We start from the raw sequence: 26,340 nt of genomic DNA, 5'->3' as shown, positions 1-26,340 counted from the left end.
TAACTGGTGAAATGGCTGTGCTGCTCTGCTTTAAGTTTATCAGCCATGGTGTGGTCTCCTGCACCCTAAGTTCTCAGTGCTTAAGCCGCTCTAGTGCTAATAGCCTCCTCTGATGTCAGTGGGAGCAGCGATTGAGAGAAATCATATGTCTCTCTGCTCCTTTCAAATGTTCCAGCATTGCTCCTTTTTACACAAACATGTCTGGCTTAGCCTTCTGTATTTTTTCCCTCTTGTTCTGTCAAAATGCCTATTTTTTGGGACAGATGTCCCAGACCAAAACCATCCAAAAAAAAAAAAAAAAGGGTACTGGATGCTCAATGATATTTTTTAAGCGTCTAGCAAACCATTTCCTCTCAGATCCGTTTCCTTCAGAATCTACAAGGGCAGATGTGGGCTATGGGGGTACCACCACCTTCCTCACATTAATGAGATGCATTCAATTAAACAGTGAAATCAAGGTGGTTATGTCCTTGGCCTGTGTGAAAGGCAAGTGCTGAAGCTTATATGTTTCAGATTCACTTTTAAAAGGTCAGTCAAGAGATTTTTTTTCCCCCCAACAGTGTCCCAGCCCCGAATGCCAGGGCATTATTACCCCAACAGATCCCTTCACAACAGGATACTGAGCAGGGCGGATGTGCATATACGATCTATAGTATGCATCAGATATGGTTGTGAGTAAGAGTGTGTGGTCTTTGATATGAGGATTTCGCAGCACGATTCGCATCTTGACAGAAGGTCCCGCCGCGCGGTACGCCACGCTTGCCCGCAGTTCCGTTAACCTGACGATGTCACCGAGGCGACTCGCTGCCTTCAGAACCAATTACGTGGGTGGGAAGACCGTCGCCTCACGTCGGCTGACTGTCAGGTCTTTGACTCGAAACGCGCAGATAAGACTCGTCCTAATGTGTGCATAATCGCTGGTCTGAGGGACTCAATTTCATGTTCCAGTTTTCAGTCTCCTCCTCCCCAAGGCAGACATCTTGGTACTCTTTGACCTCATCAGCAGTCCTCCAAATTTTAGGTGAGGTTTGGTTCTCAGAGCTTACCACGCAGTAAGGGCAGTCTGTCAGCTGGGGACAAGAGTACGTTGAACATAACACAGCTCTCCTTTCAACAGAAATTCTGCAGCATGAGGATCATTACCGGCCTAATCCATTTCAGTACCCTCATAGGATGGAACACTTATTTCCCATTTTCTCCAACAAAATATAGATGTGAAAATCGTAAATCATTTTCTTACCGAACGGGGCCTTCCTGTGAAAGAGACGAGCTTGTGTCTGAGAGTTTGCCTTTCCCAGCATGCTCCACGGGTCTGTCAGGCACTACTCCTTTCAGAGAAGCCAAAACAACAGATATGTTTATGCCTTTAATTATTCTGCACAATAGAGTCACAACAGAATCAGTCTTTACAACAGACAATTTCTCTACAGGACATATCTTTTTCAGGATCTTTTTCTGTGTCTCTCCTCCATCTTGTACACATCTTTTTTGTGTGCTTTGTTTGTTGTGAGGTTGTGAGAAGTGCCCCCCACTGCTGATGCATGTTGTTCGGCCTGGGTGTGTGTGTGTGTGTGTGTGTGTGTGTGTGTGTGAGACCCGTCCGCGGCTTGGTACCTGACGCCAGCACATCCAGCCCATCCTCCTCCTCTTGAGAGCTTTGTCGTGTCTGCTGCACAGCAGACTGTTTAAGCAGCTGATACGCTTTCGTCTCTGCTCACAAAAAGAAAAAAAAAAAACACAAAATGCCCAAGTCAAATATTTACCCAAGGCCGCCGTTTCCAACTTTCGGGGGCCTCTATTTGTTGAGACAACACACTACAATATCGTGAGTCTTTGAGACTACTGATGAACAGAGTGGGTGAAAGAAAACAGCCAAGGGCTTCTAAGCTGTTGGTTTAAGCAACACACACACATTTGCCAAGGGGTGCAACAGTTTCTCATAAAGCAACTGTTCCTTACACCAGCATCAAGACGCCAGGCCATGATTCATATTTGCTGCCAACTCCGTTCTGCTTAAGGAGACACTGCAAAGCCAAGGGGTTTGACTGGCTGTTTCTTCCTGAGCTGGTTCACAAAGAGTGCCTGTCCACCCCATCTCTGTAAGAGCGTTGAGCGCGTTGCCCTCTTGTTCGATATGAACCGGGAGGCGGAGCGAAAGCAAACACAGTTTTAAGGTTGCTTCGGGGGGAATGTGGGTATGTGCTGCGCTGCCAAACTCTTTGAGCTTGTAGCATGTGTGTTTTCAACATTAAATTAAAACAAAAAATTATGTGAAGAACTCAACAACAAATAACGCTCCTGGCGCTGTCCAGTCTGGCTGCTGATGTGCCCAGGGGAGGCGTGATATGACAGTCTGTGCGCTGCATGCTGCACGCCAAATGTTTCATAAAGCGACCTGCCTTGAGTTAGCTAACTGCCCCGCAGGTAATACTACACGAACTGTGAACTGATGCCACAGTACAATAAATAAATACTATGGAGTGTCTGACCATCATAATTGCTTTGTGTGTGTGTGTGTGCATCCACAAGTCAACAGTCCTGGACCAAAGCGTGCAAATGGAAGCTATTAATGTGTCCAATGTACAATGAATAGACTTTGTAAAGCTAATTAACTTCATCAAAATACATTTGATCTTTACTTACTTAACGTATCCAGTAGATCACTATTGCCATTACTTGCTGCGCATCTACTGCAGGGAAACCTCTACCCAGCTGTACATATATTACATCTTTCCTGAGGCATTTTTTCTAAATGCTTCTTTTGATTAGTTGCAATTTGTAGCCGGACTACTCGTTTTTTTGTTGTTCTGTGGCCTGGGAGGCCTTTACTTAAAAAGCCCAGTATGAAATCAGATTGCCAAGTGTAATAATAGATCATTTTACATTTCTAAGGTTCTGGTGGGGACCAGTAACCCAGCTGCTTTCAGGGTGCCATTGCGTTGGGTCCTTTCAAGTCGGTCTCGGCGCGGCATTGTTTAGAAGATAATGAGAACCAATGACAGATCTTTTACTGCACTCGGCGTTCTGACAATTAAACCGAGGCATTATGCCGCAGGAATTATCAATTTCGCTCCGCTTTGACCAGCTGAAAACATGCACTGTTTCCTCCGAGATAATTAGAGGAGCTGCGCTGCTCTTCAGGTGGGAGTTTGACCCCGGATTCACCTTGATCATCGTTCCTCAGCAATCCATTTAAAAGACCCCATTATCCTGTGCTGTAGGAGGGAAAACAAGCGGCACACAAGAACTCCGAATGCTAGGCCGCGCGCTGCCTTTTTACCTCTAATAGGAATACTTTCCACAAAGCTTTCTTCCTCGCTGTCCTCTTCACCACTTTGTAGTCCTATAAGAAAGAAAACCCCAGAGAAGAGCTTAGAAACTGGGGGAAGGTTAGGACTTTGTGCTTCTTTTGTTTTCCCCCAGCGAATGGCAGGACTGATGAAGGCAGAGGCTCAAACGGTTTCAGGAAGAAGAAAAAAAAAAAAAAAAAGGCCACTGGTGAAAGTAATACAGAAAAAGATTGGATTTGATACCGGGATTTCACCCATGCAGTGAGGCTACATAATACAATACCAGCATGTCTCTGAACTTTCCCTGCTCGGGTCTGTCCTGTTTTCAAGGCCTAGTGGAAGGATTCTTTTGTTGTTTTTATTTTCTTTAATTTTTAAGAACACTGTTAAAGTGACCACAAACAAAACTACTGTTTTCGCTTCACAACTAAGCAGCGCTGTCTTGCATTCGATTGCTTACTCAATGGACAGCTCCCCTTAATTCATGACAGTACCTGGGTCGAACCACTAGATGGCAAAAATCTTCCAATACAGGACCCACCCAGCCCTTGAACATCACCCATTTTCCCTTTTCTTTACAGCTGACTTCATAAGAAGGCAGCAAAAATATTACTCTGAAATATGACCTGATACCCTGCCATAATGAAAACAGAGGACAGAAGAATAAGTTATAACACCATCACCTCTGGTTTGAAAATTAGTCTAACACCACATCCCCAGTTTTTTCAAGCTGTAAGTCCAAATTGAAAGCTACTTTTGTGCATAACAAATTGTATTCAACACATAGTTACAAATATGTCTCTCCCTGATAGGTAATGAATACAGCAAATAATATTTTTGAATAAACTGCTCTTGAGAGTAATTCATATTTAGAAAAAAAAAAATCAATCAAAAGGAAAAATCCTGGAATAATTTCATCCAGTGGTCTCCCAAACATTCATATGGAACACACACAAGCAGCATCTGAAATGTCTCACATTACTGACATTGCAGAAGAGACGTGAATGTTACAGTCACTGCGCTTTAACACAAGGCCTTTCAGGCTTGCCCAAAATGCAATTAACTATGTTCAAAACCCTCCTTTTCATCCTCTCCTGTGATCTTAATGGTCTCCTTCACTGTTCAGCATACAGCAGTGTCATAGAGAAAAGAATGACAGCGGAAACAAGCGCTTTGTGACATCATCAACAGCCTGTGGCGATGGCGACCTTGTACCGCACTGCGGTGAGTGTCGGGCCAGCAGGCTGGTCTGGCTGCTTGTATTTGGCCGTCGTTGGGGAGCGACGGCGAACCCCCGACTGACTCCTCGCTCTCAGCAGAGGCCAGTCCTCCACAGGCCTCTTCCAGGAGTGACCTCAGGAGCACCTTGGCCTACGATGTGGACAAATTGGAAAAAAAAATCATCACTGCCACTTCACACACAGCCTTTAAGTTCTTATTTTGACTTTATGGACAAAGCAAGCAAACCGAAGACTTTCTCATCCAGACAAGTGTACCTTCACAATGTCCAGTTACACAGCCACTTACTGGGAGACCTCAGGTTAAGTATTTTGTTACAGGCCCTACTCCTAACTACTACGCCACAGTAGCTACTGAATTTGAAAAATGTTAGCAAAACAAAGTTGCTTAAATTTCTTTTTAAAATTTTAGACACACCGCATTGAATTACTACCCTGTAATGCTGCACACTACAAATGCGGAAACTTTTTTGCAGTTACTCAAAATCCCCAGATCTCAATGTGATATAAAGGGAATGAAACCAAAAATTGCATGAGATTAAAATGGCCCTTTGTAGTTTTGCCGGTAATGAAGATGACAGATGCCCTCGGGACGTCTGCCAGATAAGCTCTGATGAAAGGAGAGGCCCATCGCAATTTGCTTAGATGGTCTTTCAGGCCCATAAAAAGGTGATAATATTAATACACTGTGTGTTCTGTGCTGGATTTGTTATTTATGACTAATGGAAGATTATCTCTGCGAATACATTCTTTTCAAAAGGCAAGCAGGTATAAAGAGGAAGACATAAATGCTACTAAGGATGTGACACAAAGTCACAAGGTCAAACTACCTTTATTTCAATCCTTTTGCGGAACATCAGAACATCTATTTCTTGGTCAACTGTGACTATCCCCTGGATCCAGGTCTAGGTCATAGATACTACAGGCCCAGAATCTCTCCAATTCCACAGCGCCCTTACAGGTGTGGTAGGCTTCCACCCCTGAAAATATGGCTGCCATACTCTCAATATGTGCCCCCTGCTGGTGTTTTAAAAGCTATGTGCGGTCACATATCCACGGTGGGCTTCAGTCTGAGAAGACAGTCATGGTCATGGTCATTCAGGAATGTGATTGGCTGTGCAGACACAGGCACAATGAATGCTAAATGTTAGGGGGTTCTACCTACACTTTATACCTTTATTATACCTTTAGACCTTTATTTTACTACAAGCCTTGTCACATCATAGTCACTGCAAAAGAGGTCATGAAAGTAGAATTTAAAACACGATGAGTAGCCAGTCCATAAATGTTTCTTTTACAAATGCAAAAAGCAAATATGTTTATTAATACTTCATTTTTGTGGTTGATCACAAATTAAAGACCAGTGTTTTATTTTCTCTAAAGAAAAGCTGGGGCCTGAAAGAAAATTCATTGGGGCAAGCCTTGTTACTTGTGATTAGCGCACGGGTCAAAGTTTTGCTTTGGCCAAGGTCACTGTGTCGAGTGATCTGCTGAAAGGACGGAGCCATTGTTCTCACAGGCGACAAAGCGGGTAACACCTTCTCATGACAGTGAATGCAATCCTGCAACAGTCGGCTTCCTACAAAACTTGACTTGAAACGGCTGTGGTCGCTGTGCCGCCATGGCTCTGTGGTTACCTTGTCCAGATAGGAGGCGTTTTTCTCCACCAGGCACTGTGTGAAGAGCTCGACGATCTGGTCGGCGGTGAAGCCGCCACACTCCTGTAGCGTGAGCGCGTGCCTGAACCAGCGGTCCCACAGCTGAGCTCCGTCAGGGGGCAGGCTGGATCTGCAGGCACGTGGGAAAGAGAACCACCAAGGCTAGTTTAGTTAGGTTTATTAGTTTATTTAACAGGGACCACACACAATACATTAGCTGCACCACAGCTAGCTTTGTAGCTAATTTGCATCTGTAGTCCCTGGGCAGGAAGCACATTAAAAGGTGTCAAAGGGCACCTGCTATGGATCTCTGGGAAATGCAACTCTCCCTTTACATCATACGCACCTGCCATTTATAAGATACTCTTGCTCGAACACTCCAACTGAACACTTTCCCTGGTTTTAATTTTCAAAGACTAATGTCTTTTTTTTTTTTCCATAGAGCTGAATGCTAAACTCCAATTGCAATTATTTTTGATCCTAAGTGCCACATAAAATGTTGGGCACAAGCTAAACATGGTGATATGTACAAAGCAGCCAAAGAGGCAAGGCCAGTCATTCATTAGTTACTAGTTCCATATGTTTTCAAACTTCTGCAGTGTAGCACCTCCTGTAATCACTTTCTATCACTCATGGTAATGACTCTTTCAGCGAGCAAGACCTAAATATACTGCACATACCTCCTGAAATGATGGCAATTTTACAGAGATGCTCCATATAGAAAGAGACAAGAAGTAACTGAAAGGACACCCAATGTGAAATGGATTGGTTCAGCTTTATCATTTCCAGCTAATTTGTCCATTAAAGGTGACTCAGAATGAGGTAACCCATAATTAAGGCCACAGTTTTAGCACAGGAGTTATTAGAAAATGGTGCGGGCAGGATGTGGGCAATTAGCAAAGAGGGATGGAATTCCGCTTACATGCTTACTTAAATATTTAGACATCATAATTCTTATGTCATCAATACAAAGTTGTTTTTCAGGTACAAATGCTACCACTGGCAAAATGATTTGCTCTAGTGTCAAGTATGCAGCAACAGGTATAGTGTTCAAAAAACTCAGACAACCTGGCAACATAAATCTACTATATGTCATCCATACTCCTTTGGGAGAAAAAAAAACACCTGCAGTCCAAACTCTTTTACAGACTTTCAGACTCTTTTGGGGAGAATATGGTGGCAGTGGCTTGTTTACCAAACACGGGAATGGACTTGGGCATGTTAACCTATGCAAGAATAATACGACTGGCCTGGTTAGGATCACATGATCAAGAGCACCAAAAAACTGTAATCTGGTCAGTGAGACCTACCTGGACCAGTGATGTTCATTTAGATTTTAGCACTATTTTCACAAACAGAGAGGTGCATCGCTGACACCCCATCTGATAAGCAAACATGCTTATAAAAAGCACTTTAGAGGCATTTGTTGACACTTTTTGCTTGCAACATACCTTACAAGACATCAACCTGCCAACCGCTTACCAGTATTTTCTCCCTTAATTTACTCAGTAGTTGTTCCCCATAGTAGCATGACAAGTACACCTGATCTTACTGAGTACTCACACACACTTTTTAAAGTACAGATTTGGAATGGACGATTTTACACTCACATCTTCTTTTCACATCATTCCTGACCTCAGTGACACACAGCCTAGGTCACGGCCTAACCTGGGATATAGGCTTCACATTGTCCAGCAGCTAATATAAGCCAACAGTGTGGCGTACGCTACAGCGATATATTCTATACGTGGCTATGACTATGACATCTCCACTATTTCTGCAAGCAAAACTCCATCACAATAGAGTGTGCAGAATTCTCCTGGGTGACGGTCACAGGGGAAAAAAAAGTCTCACTTAGAAATCAATAGTGTAATTATGTGCACAAGACCTCTAGTTCAGGGACTCGGTCCTTATCATCAAGGAAGAATGTCACAGCTGGGTTACTTCGTTTATTTATGACTCACGGCATACAGTGCTGCCATTGGACACTGCCGAAGTGACCTTTCACATCTGAGGTGCTTGGAGACGTATATGCACCCAGCTCCAGGACAATGGGAAGGGTTTCCTATTTTCTTGCTTCTTCCAGGAGACAGACAAAAAGGAAAAGAAACTCATCTCTCCCTCTCTCTCTGCTGCCTGAAAAGGGTAATTCACCTTCATACATCTTTTCATGTTTCATTTGGACACTTTCAGAGATCAGTGTGGTGAACTCTTCTGGAACACCGATATGTCCGCTTTGAATTGCTCACCATTATGGTTCTGCATTTATAGCAGAAGAGGGAAACTAGTTGAAAATATCATCAGGTTTTACCGTTTTAACGCCAGAGACTCCGGTGTTCAAGGCTTGGTATAACATCAGAAAGTAAAGTGGTGATTTTTTTTTTTTGGCCCACATTACAGATAAATTTTATACAAGTAATTTTGTGGAATTGCACAATATGAGAGTATATATAATATTTCCCTCTCTCACGTTCCTTGTAAACAGATTACAAAATACTGCCAGAAATGCTGCTCAGAGCAAATGTAACAGCAACAGAAGAGACTTCCCACAACACTGTGAGACATTTCTCACTTTGAATCCAGTCTTGCTATCTATAGTCCACATGTTCTATCCAAAGAGACAACCTTCTTAACCAAAGCTCCCTCTCACCGCTGGCTGCCTTTTATATTTTAAAAGCGTGTAATAAAACTTGATACTGCAATTCAAAAAAAAAAAAAAGAAAAAAAAATGAAATAAGTACTCACATGGGAGTGAAACTGGCCCCCGGGTTAGCGCGGCGGCGGCGGAGCATGCCGTACCTTATTTTCCTGTCCTCCGCGCTCGTCCAGTTGGCGCTAACGATATCCCCCGGTAACAGGCATCCCTTTGACACGCTCCATGACAACCTCTGGAGCTGGTGAAGGACGGCCGCTCCGCAGGCTTCAAGGTCCTCGTCATTCAAGCCAGCCTTCCTGTCACAAAGGCTGCCGAATACACAGAGCCCAGTAAGCCATTTCCATGGAGTCGAGGGGGGGGGGGGGTGTTTGGGGGTTGTTGGGGGGTGTGGGGGGGTGGTCTCGGCCAGTCGGCCGGCGTCTAAATACACGGTGGCCGCTAGCTCCGTGCCTGTCTGCACTGATCTTGATCTAAATTGCCCATGCCAAAAAATACGGGTGGCAAAGGCCATGCCTGGTACACTTCCAGAACCGCTGACTTCCACAGCAGCATTTCATCACTTTACCTTAATACAGCACTTAATTATGCAACAGCTGGAGACTGTGTTTTTTATTACTTATTAATTATTATTACCCATTTCATTTACAGTAACTATCTCAATTTTCATGATAGGTAGGCTCCAAACCAAACATTATCACTTGTAATTTATGTTTACACTCTGGCTTCTTTATTTTAGGAAATCTTAGCTACTTGTAAACTGCCACAGGAGAAGTAGCCTGGGGGGGATCCCCCCCCCCCCTCAGTGCACAAACAATGTGAAACAGCTGCTGCATTTCTAATATTGCTCAAAAACATTCTACAGGATTTTCCAGTAGCAACAGGACTTGAAAGTAAAGACATTTCATTCCTTATTTTCAAGGTATTAGTTCTTAAATTTTTTTCGGTTGAACTATAAAGGGTAAACCCAATTATGAATAACTAAAACCCACTTTAAATTATATTTCAAAATTTTCTGAATTAAAGTATTTTTGTAATATAAAAAAACAACGGCACTCCAGCCAACCACTAACAAAGCATGAATACCACATCACAACTCCTGAAATGTATTAAAAAATAAAATGCCAGCGCCATCATGATTACTCACAATGCATGGTTACTATGACAATATAGGAGGATGATTAGAAACCAGGGACCCTTAAAAACCAAGGTGAATTGCAAGAGTTGTTGGTGCCAAATAATGACACTTGATTTAAAGTGAGGGCCCTTAAAACACCAGATAATATACTTTGTTGCAGGTTAATATCAACAGTATCCGATCGTGCTGAAATGAAAAGATTTTCACTCACAAGGCAAAAGAGGGGGCTCTTAAAAACCAAAAAAAAGGAAAAAAGCAAACCTTATCAAACGGCTGAGATTCTGCTGGCTGATAGATGAGATTCCATACGGCTTCCTTGTGCTTTCATGGAGCCTTTCTTCAATGCTCTCCAGCAAATGAGAGAAGCCCTCCAACGAAGGTCTGAAAACACACAACAAAACGTCATCTTTTCTTTCCCCCGCACTCACCCTGCTATGAATCATTGAAACTATGAATCGTTTTGACTCCCCCCCCCCCCGCCAAACATAACGTGAAGTCCCGTCTTTAGCTCCATGTTTCTGCTTCCTTATCGTGCAAAGTCTTCATCTCTATCTCAGCGAGATGCTGCCAGACCAGCCGATTTGCCACGTGCCGTGCCCACCGGCAGAATTTTCGGCAATCCTACGGGATGTTTTTGTATGGACACGACCTATTTACATGTTGGGCCTTCTAATGCCACAATCTATCAACAACTGGCTGTGCAGTTCAGGGACAGTGCAGATTCTCATGGAAGATGTTTTGTATTAATCAACCCTTTTACATGCTTACAATTGCTTTTTTTAAATTTGCTTCTCATGCTTGTGAAGACACCTGCCTCATGATCTGCCACAGTCTTCCTGCTAAGCAGAATCAGATCATCACAGAGATGCCACATTGCTGATGCTACACGTTCTTTTCCATTTCAGCTGAGCTCCACCAGATAGGAAAAGGTGCACGTAAGATCACTGAAGAACTTCCCCAACGGCAGGCCCCAGGGCAGGGTTGATCCCAGGTATATTCTGCCAGCAGGTATTCTCAACAACAATGTTTTGTGAAGGGGCAAGACTTAGATGAAAAATGTTGAAAGGATTGAGTGGTACTGGATATTCCGCATAAACATGCACCAAAAGAACAACGGCACAAAGGCAGTATCTGTTCATGTAAAAGAACACAAATACAAAAAAGGTGTTTGTGATTGCAAAAATGATGCTTTTGCTGATGCCAGTCAGAGACAAAGGCCAACATCCTCCAGTCATCTGTAACTTCTGTCCTGTTGTTCTCAGTCCTCTTCAAGAGCAGCAAAATGCACTCAAGCAACATTACACTAGATCAAAGTAAAACAGTGAATATCACATTTTAAAAATGTCACCCTTCGGGAAAAAATATTATACACTCACCAGGCAACTGTAAACACACATACAGTGTCAATCAAAAATAAACATCTATCCGGTTTATTTTTTGTGATACATTCACTTTTTAATGTATACGCAACTGAGTGGTGTGGTAAAACGACACAATACCAGCTACCCACCCAATCTGAACTTAGTCAGCCTTTTGTGTTTTATTTTTACTTGACAAAGAAGAAAACGCTGCTCATGTGGACACGGGAAAATATGATCTTACCCCACCAAGTGTATATAATATGCATATCTGAGTGTATTCTATAAAAATACAGATTAATCACAGAAGATGATACCTTTTGTCTCTCCTGCTTTAGAACAGGTGGGACCACAGGCAGACTCTATCAAGACTGTGATGCCCAATGGATCACGTGCACACCGACAGCACTGTTCAGCAGTGTTTGTGCCATAGATCATGTTTATGAATGGCAACTTTAACCGGTTGCAAATACCTTGTCCTAAAAGATCCTCCTAACCACAGAAAATACTGTTGTTTGTGGGGATAGGGGGGTATTTATCTTTAATCAGGTCATTTGTGGCTCCAAAATGAGAAATACATACGCCTGGTGCTCAGAGAGTTCCAAGAACCTATCTCTTTCTTGTGTATTAAGCTCTGGGTGGCCCTCATTGAATTACACCCCCCCCCCCCCCCCCCACATCACCACCAACCCCCCCCCCCCCCCCAAAAAAAAAAAAAACAGAGTATTCCAAACATAAAAGAAAAAAAAAAGAATTTATGACAATCTATAATGTGCTTGGGGGTCAGAGGTCAACAAACAATTGGTCCTTCTCTTTTGCAGGTTGTTTCCTGGTAACATCCTGATTAAGCTGGCAGCTTGAATTATATCCATGACATTCTGTAGTGCGCAATCCATCTGTGCTAAGTCCTCTTCAGTGCAGCTGAAGTAGCACAGGCAAAAGCGCTGCCTTTTTCCCCCCCTCCAGCGTGGGCCTTGAAATAGTCATCATCTTTCTCTCCACTTTATTTGTCAGCGCTCTTCAAAAGAGACCTTTCAAAAAAAAAAAAAAAAAAAAACCGACTGTTTCGCACACAACGGAGATCGACGGGTTTGCTGTCCGCCGTGCCGTCGGGTCCAACCCCCCCCCCCCCCGCCACGCTTTCGGCCCTGCCCCACACCGGGAACCCGTCCCTCCCCGTGACTGAAACCCGATCACTTTTTGGGGGGAGGGGGAGTTGAGTGTAGCCATCCCACAAGCGCGATTCACGTCAGGTCAAATTTAAAAAAAAAAAGAAAGGTGTTTCCTTTCATGCTTTTTTCGTACGCTGATGAAAGGAACAAAGGGGCGTAATATGTTAATAAGCCACGCAGCCACGGGATTGGCCCTGAGGGGCTTCCCTTTGAGGAATGGGAGGGAGTTAGCGTCAAAACAAGCACGGCGTTAGAGAAAATACGCCAATGCTGTCAGCAGCACGAGCGGAAGCAATTCGCCTCCCCTTTCGCCCGTGCAGTGGTCTCTGAGTGAAGCTCACACGAATCTAAACATGTAGCAGCACACTTCAGAAACACCACTACTGCCCAAGCCTTAAATCCTGCTGTGTGTGTGCGTGCGTGTGTTTCAGTGTGTGTGTGTGCGTGTGTGTGTGTTTTATACACACACACACACACACACACACACACACCATCAATCAAAACAGAAGTGTTGCAGACGTCAAACTACTACAGCAATTATGACTATAATTAGCTGGTAGGGGGTGACTACATTTCTAAACAAATATGACATGGCATTGGTTACAATGTTAACAGGGCATCCCCCTGGGCAGTATTTGCTCTCAGACACACCTTCACAGTATTGGTAAATTCTAAATAAATATTTATTTGTTGTGGGGGTGGGGCCAGCTATGAGGAGATCCTCTGTGTGACAACAGGTGAGTGATTCGGTCGGCTGAAGGCTGACAGCCCATGGGCGGTGACTCCATCAGCAGAAAGACGTCAAGCGTTTTATATCCCTTTACCCCCCCGATTACCGGCCCACGGTACTCGAAATGAGGAGCTGTCCAAACAAGACGTGCGGACGGTCTGATGAGCAGTGAGCAACCACGCAGAATCCAATGAGCCGGTCATGTGTGTTTATGTTCATTTTCATTGCATCATTTTTATTCAAGGAAACGGCAAATAAATGGTACATATTTTTATTTAGATTAATAATTTATATTTTATTTGGCACTACAGCAATTTGTAAAGACAATTTAGGTATATTACTTTTAATGAATTATTATTAACATTCATTATTATTAATTCTGCTAATATGCTGTATGTTTACACACACACACACACACACACACACACACACTCACATACTTTTTAAGCATACAACATACTGGCAGTGACCTCTGTTAACCTATAATAATTTACAATGACATATCATACAAACTACACGAGCTTTATGTAAAACATGCACGGCACACAGGCGGATGTGGCAAACTTGCTTGGAAAAAAGCTGGATTGGGGCCATTGTGGTAAGGGCCGAGGGGGTGCTTCGCATCTCCCTCTGTCGGGTCACACCCGCACGAATTATAATGGAATAATTGAATGAATTGCACGGCCTTGTTTTTTTTCTCCCTGTGAGCTGAATGAAAACAGCGATATAAACGGTAACCTTGACCCCGTCGCGGCGGAGCGCGCGGTGAAGCCACGCCGCCGGCGCCGCGCGCACCCGGATTCGCGGAGCTTTACATCAAAGCCGTGCCGCGCTAACAATGCCCCGCGCACTGTTCTCCCGCAAGAGTCTCTCAAAGGTCACGCCTTTGCATTTAGGCAGACGGGGCTGTTTGTCACACATAAAATGCTTCTCCTTAAAATAAATGTCTGGCTCAATTGTTAATGTTTTTTTTTCTTCACAAAAAAAAAAACTGAAATATTAATGCAGGAGCTCAACTTAAATTACTGTTGATCTCGTAGACGCGGCAGGAGCGACGAATATGATTTCATAAATGCACAGAGGCAATGTTGGAGAGAATATGATGCTGGGAAGGGTGCGACCTAATAAGGTATTAATGCATGCTTACTGTCATCTGAGGGTAATGGTAAATTTAGCATCAAAATTCAGCTGTGAGAGGCCTTGGCTATGAGCACACAGTAAATCCAAATAAAGAGAAAGAAAGACAAACAAGAAGAATAAAACAAAGAAAGAGAAAAACAGAAAAAGAAAACACAAAAAGCAGGGAAAGAAAAAAAAGAAAAAAGATGGAGAAAAAAAGAATTTATTCGACAGAAATTATGCAATTTCAGGAGATGATGGTACAACTACTTAGACTTGGTTGAGTGAATAATGTGTTTGCACAGCATGTTTTATTTTAATACAAATATAATGGAAATAGTAAAACAAATCCTTGAGTTCATAAATGTAATGCAAACAGAAAAAACAAACCCTCATGAGTTTAATGCCTTGAGAGTTTTATACCATGCTTAATTTAATAATTACATTAATAGTCAAACTCATCCAAAAAGGAGGAAAAATATAAATGGTTAAATTTCATCTTTTTATGCAGTAATAAGAAAAATGAACAAAAAAAAACTTGCAAATGTCTGACAAGCATTCATATGCAATAAAAATCCTTCCTGCACGGCAAACACAGTCAAACGGCAACGTCTCGTCTCTGCAGTGGCGTCTAATCCACATGTGGATCGTCTGTGCCAAATCAGTCCTGCAGCCTATTCATGCAGGCGATGAACAGCTAAGAAGGAAGGTGGGGGTGGGGCAATAAAAACCTCATTTAAAAAAAAAAAAAAAAAAAAAAAACTAACCGAAAAAACACTCTAACCAAACCATGTGCTAAAAACATCGCATTGCTGTGACTGGCATAAAGGTCGGCTGTTATGATGGCTCTGCGCATTTGGCTACACTTGGGCGTGTCCACATCACCCCATGCAGGGCTTTATGGGGAGCTCTGAACTCTTAGGCCGATCTTCCAAAAGGGGGGTCACTTGTCGGAGGGATTAAGAAATTCACAGTGTTTTTTTTTTTTTATTATTATTATTAGCGCAAACCTCCTTATCTACACGGGTTCAATTCCGTAGCTTAACACACCTGCTAAAGTAGTTAGTTGACTAAACAGGGGCAGTCTCTATCCTCCCACCCCTCTCAAGCTAAAACGACTTTGCATAGTATGTTGGACGTGGAGGTCTTGGGCATTTCCTACAAGACGTGCTGTACTGAAATCAGTCTTTAGCCAAACTCCTCCCTCTCACACACACACAGACACACACACGCGCGGCGCACACGCACACGAACACGAACACAAAACCCCCGACCACCTCCTCATTATCAGCTGCCAGCTGCAGATCTGGGGCTTGGACTGGCTTGCGTCTCCTGCAGGTCCCTTGAGTGCTTATCACCTCCGCACATTAGCGGCGCTGGCCAGTCGGGCTCAGCCCTGCATCAGTGCTGTGCCGCGGCGCCGCCTCCCTCCGCTGCAAGCCTGATTAGCCCCTCTCACCGCACGCGGATACACCGCCGGGGAAATGCATACGCAAAAATAGCCAGGAAAACGTCCGGGTGGGGTCTGACACGAGAGGCGCATCGTGCTTATAAGTTACTATCACTGTTATATTACGTATTATTCAATCATTTGGTGGACGCCGTTTTGCAGAGCAGCTTAAAAGGCCTTCAAGCTGAGGTGAACTACTTACAGACCATATACATATATAGCCTGCCATGAGAGTGGCAAGAACAAGAAAACAGGTACTGATTAACAAGAGCAGACTACTGATAAGAACAACAAGCTGAAAAACAGTAGCAACATCAGCATACAGACAATCCGCTATGAGCCAGTACATATCGCTTAACCTGATCATAAGGAAAATCTTCCCTAGTGTAACACAGACAGTGCTAAAAAACGAGCTGTAAGAACCACCATAGTGTCTAGCATTGATCTGTTACACTAAATCAGACCTCACTCCAGGTAAGGGGTGTCAAGGTGTCAGGAGATAAGGCACAGGCACACATTGTTTCCTGAAACCAAGATGGAGCCTGAACAGGCACGGTTCCTGTTGGCAGTGCATGAGCGCCGTTTCCGGGTAGATCCGTGCCAATAATCACTTTGTGACCACAAAGTTATTAATCATCCAAATAAAGCCATTCACTACTCAACACCTACAGCAAAAGTATTGTCCACAAAACCGTTTATGGCCAATGCTTGGACCTTCAGCCTCGCTGGCAACTTGTGCGGGGGCTGCGGTGGACCAAGAAACTCAATCTTTTCCACAACCGCTTAAGTGGCCAATCCAGTCGAAGACACAAGGCTAAGTAGCTTGTCCAGGGCTTGTCCAAATCCAATTTATTGTCAACTCGATGAAGCACACAAGGCTTTAACAGCTTTAAAAGAGTTCTTCCGCTCCTCGCCGGGCTCCACCCCCGGGCTGCCACCAATCGTTTGTGATCGCCGCAGCTTTTCATGCGTCCATAGCAACACTGACCCGAGCAGGAGGCTCCGGGGTGGGCCTATGGGTCGGTCAGCGAGGACCAGCAGCCGCCTGCTCTGACGGGTACAAATTGCTAAGCAACATGACTGAAATCACACCAGGATGGGCAACCGTGTGGCAAGGGAAAAGTTGTGTGGCCACAGCTAAGGATTAGGCTGAATCAGTTCCCGCTAAATCATTTCCGCTAGAATAAACCACCTAGCCAAAACACTGTGCACGAATGACAGATCCCCTTCTTTGCACGTTGGTCAATAATGTGAACTGAACATGACTGGTACATTCAGACCAGTCCATACTTACCCCACTGCAGCTGGCTCTGATGGTAATGGTGCTACGTCCCGTCTGCATTCTCCTCCGACCTCTGACCCTTCTGTGTCCTTTGACCCTGCATGTGTGCTGTTGCTACGGTGGCCTGTGCCCCTGGGTGTGCCAGTGTTTTTGGCTAAGCCCCTGGGTATGCCAGTCTTTTTTCTGTGGGCATCTGGGTGAGCCAAGTCCTCAGGTGAGAAGGCCACATCTTCATCGTCGCTCAGAGTGAGAGAGAGCTCACTTTCTGTGTTTACAGAGGTGTCTATGTCAACACTTGAGCTCGAAATACCATCGCTCTCCACATCTGAAAAAGGAGTCATGTTAAGGTTATTGTTAACGGGGCGATTGTCACAATTCTAAGCAACAGGTAAATACTGAATCTCAACAACCACAAAAGGCTTTAAAATGGCTCCCACTCCAGGCCAGTTCCTTCTTTCCAATTATTACTGCTGACACAACAACATTCACTATACCAGTCTGTAAGGATGTATTCGTATTTCTGAAACAGACCAACCATTTCTTTGAAACAAAGCACAAATCTACACTACCTTGGCATTCTTTTGCGGGAGGTAAACTTCCCCCTTCATCCTCCGTGGCTATGTGGTTTGAGGAGGCAGCCAGGCCTCTTTCCGCAGGTGGACTCCCGGCCGCGTTGCGACTAAGAACGGTTGGGGGCGGCACCATTTTCTCTGCCTCCATCGAGGTCACGGGGGGTGCAAATGACTCCACGCCTAGCCCGGTCGCAGTCACTGTGAAGTCAAAGGCCGCTGCGGTTCTTCCTTTTCTCTCGCTCTTCTTCCTGCCAGTGGAGAAGTGGCCGCCATCCAAAACATCATCAGCATCCTTCTGCAAAATTGTGGAGTCGCTCTGTACGCCACTTTCCGACCTTTCTGCGGTGTTCGAGAACCAGTCGGGCTTCGGTGGCTGAACGAAGGCTGTCCTTGCAGCCGGAGCCAGTTCCGATGAAACCCTAACGGTCTGGCGGCCCATGAAGATGGTGGCAGGCTGGTACAGGCCCCTGGTCAGGGGCAAAGAGGAGTTTTTGCATGCTGGTCCTTGCAGCACTTTTTCCTGGGAAGAGATCAATTTGAAATGTGTGCTGAGCTTTGAAGCACTGGTATCATATACCAATAAAAATGAGCATTGTGAGCAAGTTCTGATTAAAGGTATTGATGCTTCCACACATTGGTCTTTGAAAAACTCATTCAATAAGATGAGCTAAAAAAGCTATACTTCTTAGCTTTTTAAATGAGATTTGCAAAGACCACAGTGTGCAGAAGTTTGGTTCATTTCTTTTACTATACTCTACACACTTGCACAGAGTTTTTGCATGGTGTGGAGATATTTCCTTATTACTAGAAAGTGTGGTGTTCAGTAATAATATCAGACAAAGAAATACTGCTGCATTGATCCTGTACACTGGTTTCAGAAACAGTTCCAGCTCCCATTATAATTTGGACAAGGACAGTTCATTTTTAAGGTATTAAAGCTGCCTCATTACAAAAAAGAAAAAAAAATATGACAGATACAGTGTCATATTCATTGTAATCCATCATTTCATATTAGGGAAGTTTGGAATCATCAAAATAATAAATTGAACAAAGAAATTGTAAAAAGGTATTGAACAGTCAAGGGCATTCTCCACCACTGGGCTATGGCATATTTTTTAAGCTGACTTTATCACACGCCCTCATTCTCTCTAACATCGCTCTTTAGGTGTATTGGCTTGCACATCCTATTCTCCTGTTCACAAGCTAAATGTCTCCTAAAATTCAACACTCATGACACAGGTCGCAGTGTTCCTTTAAAAAAAAAAATCAGTTCTACAGTGTTTGAAAGTATCACTTTTTTCTGTTAAAGGACGTTGACAGTTTATGTGGGTCAAGGTTGGATTTCGTTTTTTTTAAACCGTCTTTCAGAAGAATGTTACGAGATCAATGTTTTTAACTTTTAATCTTATTAACAATCCTTTACGTGAGTTCTGATTCATGTCTGCTATGGCACAGAGGGAGGGGGAGAAAAAGCTAAAAACCTTCCACCCAACATAATAACAAAAAGCAGGGCTTCTGTTTCTTTTCTGATAAGAGTCTTAAATACCAAACAGTTAGCTGCTTAATAACATTCACTGTAAACCATGCAGTCTGCCCAGCAGATCCACAAAGTAGGTAAAAAAGAGGAAAAGTTAATTTCTTGGCTGAGTGATTCCATCGGTAGCTGCAGGGCAATGCAGAAAGTGTTTCACTAAAGTAGCAATTGATTCTTCTATCAATCTGTGGCACGCGCGTGCTCTTCCAAGGAATGTATTAAATATGAAAATCATATCCCGTTATCATCTGTCTCCAGCTTTCAGCCCGGTAAGCTTTCCTTAATGAATGCTGCTGCCTAAGGGACATGCACACTGCCAGCAATGGCTTGTATGCATAATGGAGTGATGGTACCGTTTTGCTCATTACAATATCTGCAAGCTGAGGGGGGTTTTGCTCATAGTCACAAGTGACTGCTCTAGACAGCATGCTCCAAGTTATTATGAGATGTCTTCGACATTTCATCTAAAAGAGCTTTAGCTGCTTTAAGTGAAGGAATAAGCAGCTATGGGCTTGAACTACATCATTTATACAGATGCAACAGCCAGGATTAGACACCTGCATTATTACAGATACACGGCTAAACGTACTCCCCTTTTCACAGATTGCTCTGCATAATGTCTACTTTTGTTTATTGTCGCTAGCCGGGAAAACGCAGATTGCGAAAGGGTGGTGGTGGGCGGAGGGGGACAGATTCATCTGTTCTTCTTTGTTGTCGTTTCCCAATTATCAAATGAAACAAACGGGAGATTTTTTTTTCCTTCACCCGTTTCTTGCACGGGGGCGAGAGAGTCTGAAAACGCTCCACGGCTGCCGCAATTCAGAAATTCTCAAATGGCACAACTGCGTAAAAAGACAGTCAGCCTGCTCTCATAAAGTCCCCCTCCCCGATCACAGAATTTTTACTTTTGTATTCCGAGGCTCGAAATGAAACAGAAACCTAGAAGCGGGAGCCTAAACGTTTCCTCCAACAGGATAAGCCTTTTAAAAGCGGAACATCCTTTTAACGTTCAAAGACAATCGCACAGTAATTACACCAGGGGTCTTCTAAGAACATTAGATTAGGCGCGTTGTTTGAGAATGCCTGGCCATGCTCGTAGCGCTTCCTGTATTCACCGCGTGAAACGGCTGACAGAAAAGTACTGCCGCAAGACGCAATGACACGGTGCGTCTCCGGTTTTCTTTTTCTTTGAGACTGACGAAATGTATTTAACATATTACACGTCTCCGCATTCATTTGAGCAAAGACTAAGGAGTACAGAGCCGCAGCCGACGCAACTCCTTTAAAACGTTACACGATATCGTCACAGTTAATCGACATTAAATGGCTTCAGGTTCCCTTGCCTTTGCGATCTCCTTCTACCCGCTGTATATTTCCCCTTTACGGCAGTGAGTCTTGTGATACGATTCCAACATTTCACCTCAACAAATACCAGTAAAACATTTACAGAAAACGAATGACTATTTCTCGAGTTCAAAGGTTTAATACTGAGTACAAATAAAAGAATCCACAAATCTGACATATTTGTGTATACTTGGTTATTTTGTCTTCTTAAACTTGCAATTCACCATGCTCTATTAATTTAAAACAAACAGGCCCAGTACATAGATTTAAAATATATTTAAGTATTTTGGTTTTGAAATTATTTAAAATATTGTTCCGCAAAGTACAAAGATTTTTTTTTTATCACGGTTTGTTTTACTAAAACAATAAACGCGCCACTGATTTTCTGGAATCATTTTTCAAAACTGAACAAAAATTGTTGCGAATTGGCTTGTTTACGAGCGTTTAAGGCGCTCATGAAAACCTTCAGTAAAACAAAACCTAGTGAGATTCGGTGTCAAATGGCAGACATCACGGGTATTCCCCACAGAGTACCCCAGACATTGACTGCCAACCCTCTTAATCAATTATCTGAGTAGCCAGACTGTCTTCCCTAATCCTAACTCCAATTAAACAGTCTAATGGCGCAGTTAAGGGCAGAGAGATTAACTCCAACGCACCCGACCATTTACCAAAGACAATACTAACAAGTGCAAGTAAATGTGCCATCCATTTATCAATATTGCAAAATGTTATCTATTTGCACTATTTCATCGGCAAATAATGACAATCACAATAACAACAGGAATTGTAGTAATTATAGTAATAAATGAAAGAGCTATTTAAAAATGAAAAGAGTGTGCATTTGTATAGATAGGAATTGTATTTTCGCCAAACATACTTTTAGCGGGAAAAGTGTGTTATGTCTTGATAATTTATTTGTGTGACATCTGTTTTAAAAGAAAATATAAGAGCTCAGCTGTGTCCAAAAATTCTATTAATACAGTAGGTATAAAACAAATTTTGCATAATATCCATTAATGTGGTTAAAAAAGAGAAGATAAAAGATTTAGAACTAAAGGTCAACACAAATATTACAATACAACCAAATAGGTGGTAGCCTGTTGTTAGTAATTATTTTCTTATAATGAGGAATAAATAAATAAATAATAACCAGACCCAGAAGGACAGTGACAATGAGGAGGAGGGAGGTTGACAACAAGTTAACAGACTTTGTGCCACTTCACAATTTCTGTAAATTGGGCAATTAACTGATTGTATAAATATGACACTAAGATTTGAAGCACTGTAATTTGGCTCTAAATCATAATCTCACTTGGGTATGACCCACGATGAGCCTACCATTGTCCTTTATGTTGTCTTGCAATGATAAATTGCAGAATTTATTGCTGCTACTTACAGCAAATGAGTGCATAATTTTTTGAAGATAAAGGACAATATGGCGCAAACACTGACCGCACAAGAGCCAAAACAACAAGTTTGTTAACTGAATGCTTTTGGGTATGTAGGACCCAAAAGTATCCAACATAATGCAGTGAAGAGCTTCATGCTTCCATTTCAAAAAAAAAAAAAGAAAACTGCACAAAAGGACCCAACCCTCCCACCCAAAAAACTGGGAAATGTTTCACCTAATGGGCATTCATTGAATTATGTTATAACCTGTGCATTTAATCAAACATAGCAATCTCCATGGTGACAACAGTCCCAACATAGCTTTACAACTGAAGTGCAATGGCACAGGTTACTCTCTCCACAGTTCTACTCTCTCCCTAAATGCTTCCTAGTGGAATACGCTCTGTATCTCCCTTGCACAACAATGCTCTGAAACTGGTTCCAATTAAGATTATTTTAATTGCTGCCAAAGCACCCAGTTTAACCAAAGAGTCTGATATGCACTGAGAGCATTCCTTTCCTTTGAGCAAGCAAAGTGTTGCTTTATAATAGTGCTACACAAAAAGCAAGACATGACAGAAAAAGCCTTCATAAAAAGAAGGGGGTTATGCTTTTGCAAATGATCTAAATTCCAAAAGACAATCACTTCACATTCTAGTTTTAGCCAACACTTAATTAGATGGAAGGCTTCACAGTGCAGCCCATGCGTTTGAAACAACAAAGCATGAAGCCGAGGGGTCGTTCAAGCACACGGAAGTGCCATCGGCACCCCTTTATCCATCTCTTTTGATATCAGTTTTCAAGAAACACGCATTCAAGTTAAGAATCATAACTCTTTAAACGTGTGAATCAAGTGTATTTCTCCATCGAACCCTACATCCAGCTTTTTCATCATTAAAAGTGTTTTAATTTCCGTGCACTGTATTTCTTAAAAGGCTATTGAACATGTTGGCTCTGTGAGTGTGACTATTCGCCAGAAATTTGATTCGGAAGAATAAACTTCTCCGTGGGCTGAGAAGCACATAATTCCCCTGGGGGGGGTGGAGGAGGTGGGGCTGTGACGACTTTCTCCTGAATTCAGTGCGGAGCTCAGAGATGTACAAAGATGCGAAGGCCGTGCGGAGGGCTCAACTTGCGACTTGCGCGGGTGTACTGCTACAGGCAGGAAGCGGTTCAGAATCCGCAGGCCTTCCCTCTGCGACCTCCGTTACCCTGGAGACAGCGACCCTCCGATACCTCTGCAGTTTTGAGGACTGCGCCCTCCTCTTACACGCGCCCCTGAACGGGTTCGGTTGGGAACAGGCCCATTCGGTACAGACTGAGATTGTCCACTTTGACCCAGAGCTCTTCTTGTAACAAAGTGTTGCGTCTTGCGTAAAACTAAGCGTAGCCTAAACAAGTAACCAGTTTTATATGAGAAGGCTTATGTTTAGAGATCATAATTTACATACAGTACACCATAGAATTCTGAAATATGTGTTCTTACTATCTTATCACAAAATGTACATGTGAACTTCTACTCATCATAATTGCTATGGGGCCGTGTATAAATGTCCTACACGGTGGTGTCGATGTAACCTGCGGTTCGTGTCCTGATGCTTTACCTTCTTTTGATGCAGAACGATGTGGGTGCTGCGTAGCTCTTTCATATGCAGTTCTATTCGCTCCATATCTTTTCGAAGCTCGAGGTTCCTTGTCTTAGCTCGATTTTCCCTTTCGCATATCTCCTTCAGATAACCGCGCAGTTTGCCGTTCCTTATCTGTGAGCTGAAAGCAAAAAAAAAAAAGGGGAAAAAAGAAACACCATTAAAAGATGTATTCTTTCATTTGAAGGGTTAGATCTATTATATACTGGACCTGTATTCCTTTCTAAAGATTATCAGGGGGTAACAAATTAGATTCTTTTAGCACAAGGCCAAATGGCTGTTGTGAAGCTAACCTGCCAAAAAAAAAGAAAAACTTGCCCAAATATTTTGAGACTACAGAAACCCGACAGCATTAGGATCAATAAGGCACAAATGGTTTCGTTAACCTGTAACACTTGCACGAATTCATATTCACTTGCCCTGCATCGTACGTCCAAAACAGAGTTTGTTTATGCCATGGATTAAATGAAACCAACATGCCCATCATATTTAATGCAGAGGGGTTTAGAGCCCTTGTACCAAGTGCCATCATATCAACGTTTAATGAGATGCAAACAGCATTTCGCAAAGTTACTTCTCTAATTGTTTTAAAAGAAAAGTTCCAAAGGTCAAGTGTCATACAAACAACATATGGACACTTTTTTGCACAGAAGTGGTAGAAAAGGCTTATTCTCCCGCCTGAGAGCGTGCATTTATTTCCCTGTCAACAGAACACCGGTCTTTGTCTTGTTTACAGTGCAGTTTAACACGCAGGCCTGTGCTATACGGACAGTCTGTACCTATAAAAGGAGGCCACTTCCATTCAATGCACTTTGTAGTTTGACTGTGAATGTCGTATATGGTACGTCCGCATTACTACACTGATCGCGATACCGTGATGTAGGTAATGACATACTCGAAAGGGAACAGTAGTGCCCTTGATTTACCTAGCAGCATTAACGCGCGGTGTTCTTTTTAAAAATTGCTTGTTATTAACTGCCAGTCAAATCAGAATGTTAAGTAGCTAGCTCTTTAAATAATTATTTTAATTAGTTTTGATATCATGGTACTTCACATGAAAAATAAATGCGGACAAAACCTGAATTCTTAGCATACTTACATGCGTCTCTCAGACCTGCGGAAGGCGAGCAGTTCCCTCTCCAACTCGAATCTCCTTTTTTCACTGTATGACAAAAAACCAAACGTCTTATACAGAAATAGATGGCTAATAACTTCATTGTTCCATTTGATAACTCGCTCGCCAGATAGCTACCTTACAACATCGGTTCACTCAAGGACAGCACTGGAACGAACTTATACAAACAGTACTTGCTGGCTAGCCGGTAAACCTACTTCTTTGAATCGGGCTGGATAGCTAGCGTAAGTATGAAACAAAATCGTAATGAAGGTAATGTCGTTTCGCGTCTCATGATAACTCAGTAACGGTATCAGTATCCTAATTTAACACGTTACGTTAACTAGCACGGTGGAGCAGATAAATAAACTGGCGTTTGATTCATAAAGGCTACGCATGCATTCCTGCAGTTTCTGCTGTCTAGTTTGCCAAATTGACTTTATTATCTAACTTTGCTAACTTCTGAAATAACTCCAGTATGCACTCATCCGCACAGCGATACCCGCCTGCTGTCAGCAAAATGCAAGCTACATGCCTTTAACTTCAAAAAAGCTAGCAAGCGAACTATGTCATCCATTGCTAGATTAGCTAGCCAGCTAGTTAGTCAGGACTACAAATAAATTTACAAATAAATTCGCGGCTAGCAAGTTTCTATGTATTATAGCAGCAATATCTACCATGATGAATTAGCTGGCTTTATAAAGAATACGATCACCAATCAATAGTCCAAATAACTGGCTATTAGCAACGGGGAAGGCTACTTAGCTACCAAGAAGGACTGCAAAAATGTCCCACTGCAGGCTAACGTTAAGTAGTTATATCATTATGTCTGTGAAGTTACTAGTTGCAAGCTTCTCTTTCAAAAATCGCGCTTTGAAGGCGCTGATGTCGATCACGTTACACTTGCTAGCAGAATAAACAGGCGTAGCTAGCCAGTTAGTAGCTACCCAGTTAGCTGGTGAGCTATAGCCGACACGTGGCATGATTGTCAGCCCTTCCACAACTCCAGTCCGGGGATTTCACTCGGGCCTATTCGGTGCAGTTTGGTGAGCTTAGCTTGCTACATAGACTGCTTCATCGCAAAGTTGAATTATTTTGAAAAACGGGAAAACCTTCCAAACAAGAAACGATTCCAAACTTACCTTTCATGTAGATCCTGCTGAAGCTTTCCGATCTTTTCAAAGTACCCCTTCTCGCAGAATGCCATGGCCGATTCTCGTGTCGGGTTTCCACGGTGCGTGGTGTGTGTTTACTCCGGTTGTCATAAGCACCGCTTCCCAGAAAGCACCGTTTGTAAACAGTCCGACCACGCGGGAGACGAGAGGGACTTTGCGACTCTGCTGATGCCGCACCGTTTGCCTGTGTGCGCGACGCTGCGACTTCTGCCCAAGATAAGCTTTGCAGGATAGAAGTAAGGCAGAGAACAATGTGGTGGATTAGTTTGGGGAGCTTCAGAATGCCAGCGTTCTTGGTTGAGCACGTTTTCTTTCTCTTTTTCTTTAAACAACGTTATCTCCGTCGCCTGAAATCCCTTGAAACCATGTGCCATGCGGAAAAGTTCTAGTGTCTAGCAATAGCATGAATTTCATCAATATTTTCCAGTTTAACAATTGATATGTAAGTGTTTGTTTATTTTTCAAAAAAAAAAAA

The 26,340-nt window shown here is 43.0% G+C and overlaps 1 protein-coding gene across 1 annotated transcript in view; it reads right to left on the bottom strand.

Moving 5' to 3' along the window:
- kiz (kizuna centrosomal protein) overlaps nt 1-26,056 on the bottom strand; it is a 41,315-nt gene extending 15,259 nt beyond the window's left edge. Inside the window, exons 1-12 of the mRNA XM_036542305.1 lie at nt 25,833-26,056; nt 24,676-24,738; nt 23,535-23,697; nt 17,658-18,180; nt 17,101-17,413; nt 10,239-10,358; nt 8,986-9,150; nt 6,166-6,316; nt 4,499-4,661; nt 3,281-3,343; nt 1,615-1,710; nt 1,241-1,328 (exon numbers count right to left, since the gene is read on the bottom strand). Of these exons, the coding sequence (XP_036398198.1) occupies nt 1,241-1,328; nt 1,615-1,710; nt 3,281-3,343; nt 4,499-4,661; nt 6,166-6,316; nt 8,986-9,150; nt 10,239-10,358; nt 17,101-17,413; nt 17,658-18,180; nt 23,535-23,697; nt 24,676-24,738; nt 25,833-25,897 (1,973 nt within the window). The 5' untranslated portion in view covers nt 25,898-26,056. The remainder of the gene's footprint in view (nt 1-1,240; nt 1,329-1,614; nt 1,711-3,280; nt 3,344-4,498; nt 4,662-6,165; nt 6,317-8,985; nt 9,151-10,238; nt 10,359-17,100; nt 17,414-17,657; nt 18,181-23,534; nt 23,698-24,675; nt 24,739-25,832) is intronic.
- Nucleotides 26,057-26,340: the final 284 nt, after the last annotated feature.

The sequence above is a fragment of the Megalops cyprinoides genome, chromosome 12, assembly GCF_013368585.1.
Source record: "Megalops cyprinoides isolate fMegCyp1 chromosome 12, fMegCyp1.pri, whole genome shotgun sequence".
Taxonomy (NCBI): domain Eukaryota; kingdom Metazoa; phylum Chordata; class Actinopteri; order Elopiformes; family Megalopidae; genus Megalops; species Megalops cyprinoides.
The sequence above is the reverse complement of the archived record's forward strand: the minus strand, read 5'-3'. Positions and strand labels throughout refer to the sequence as shown.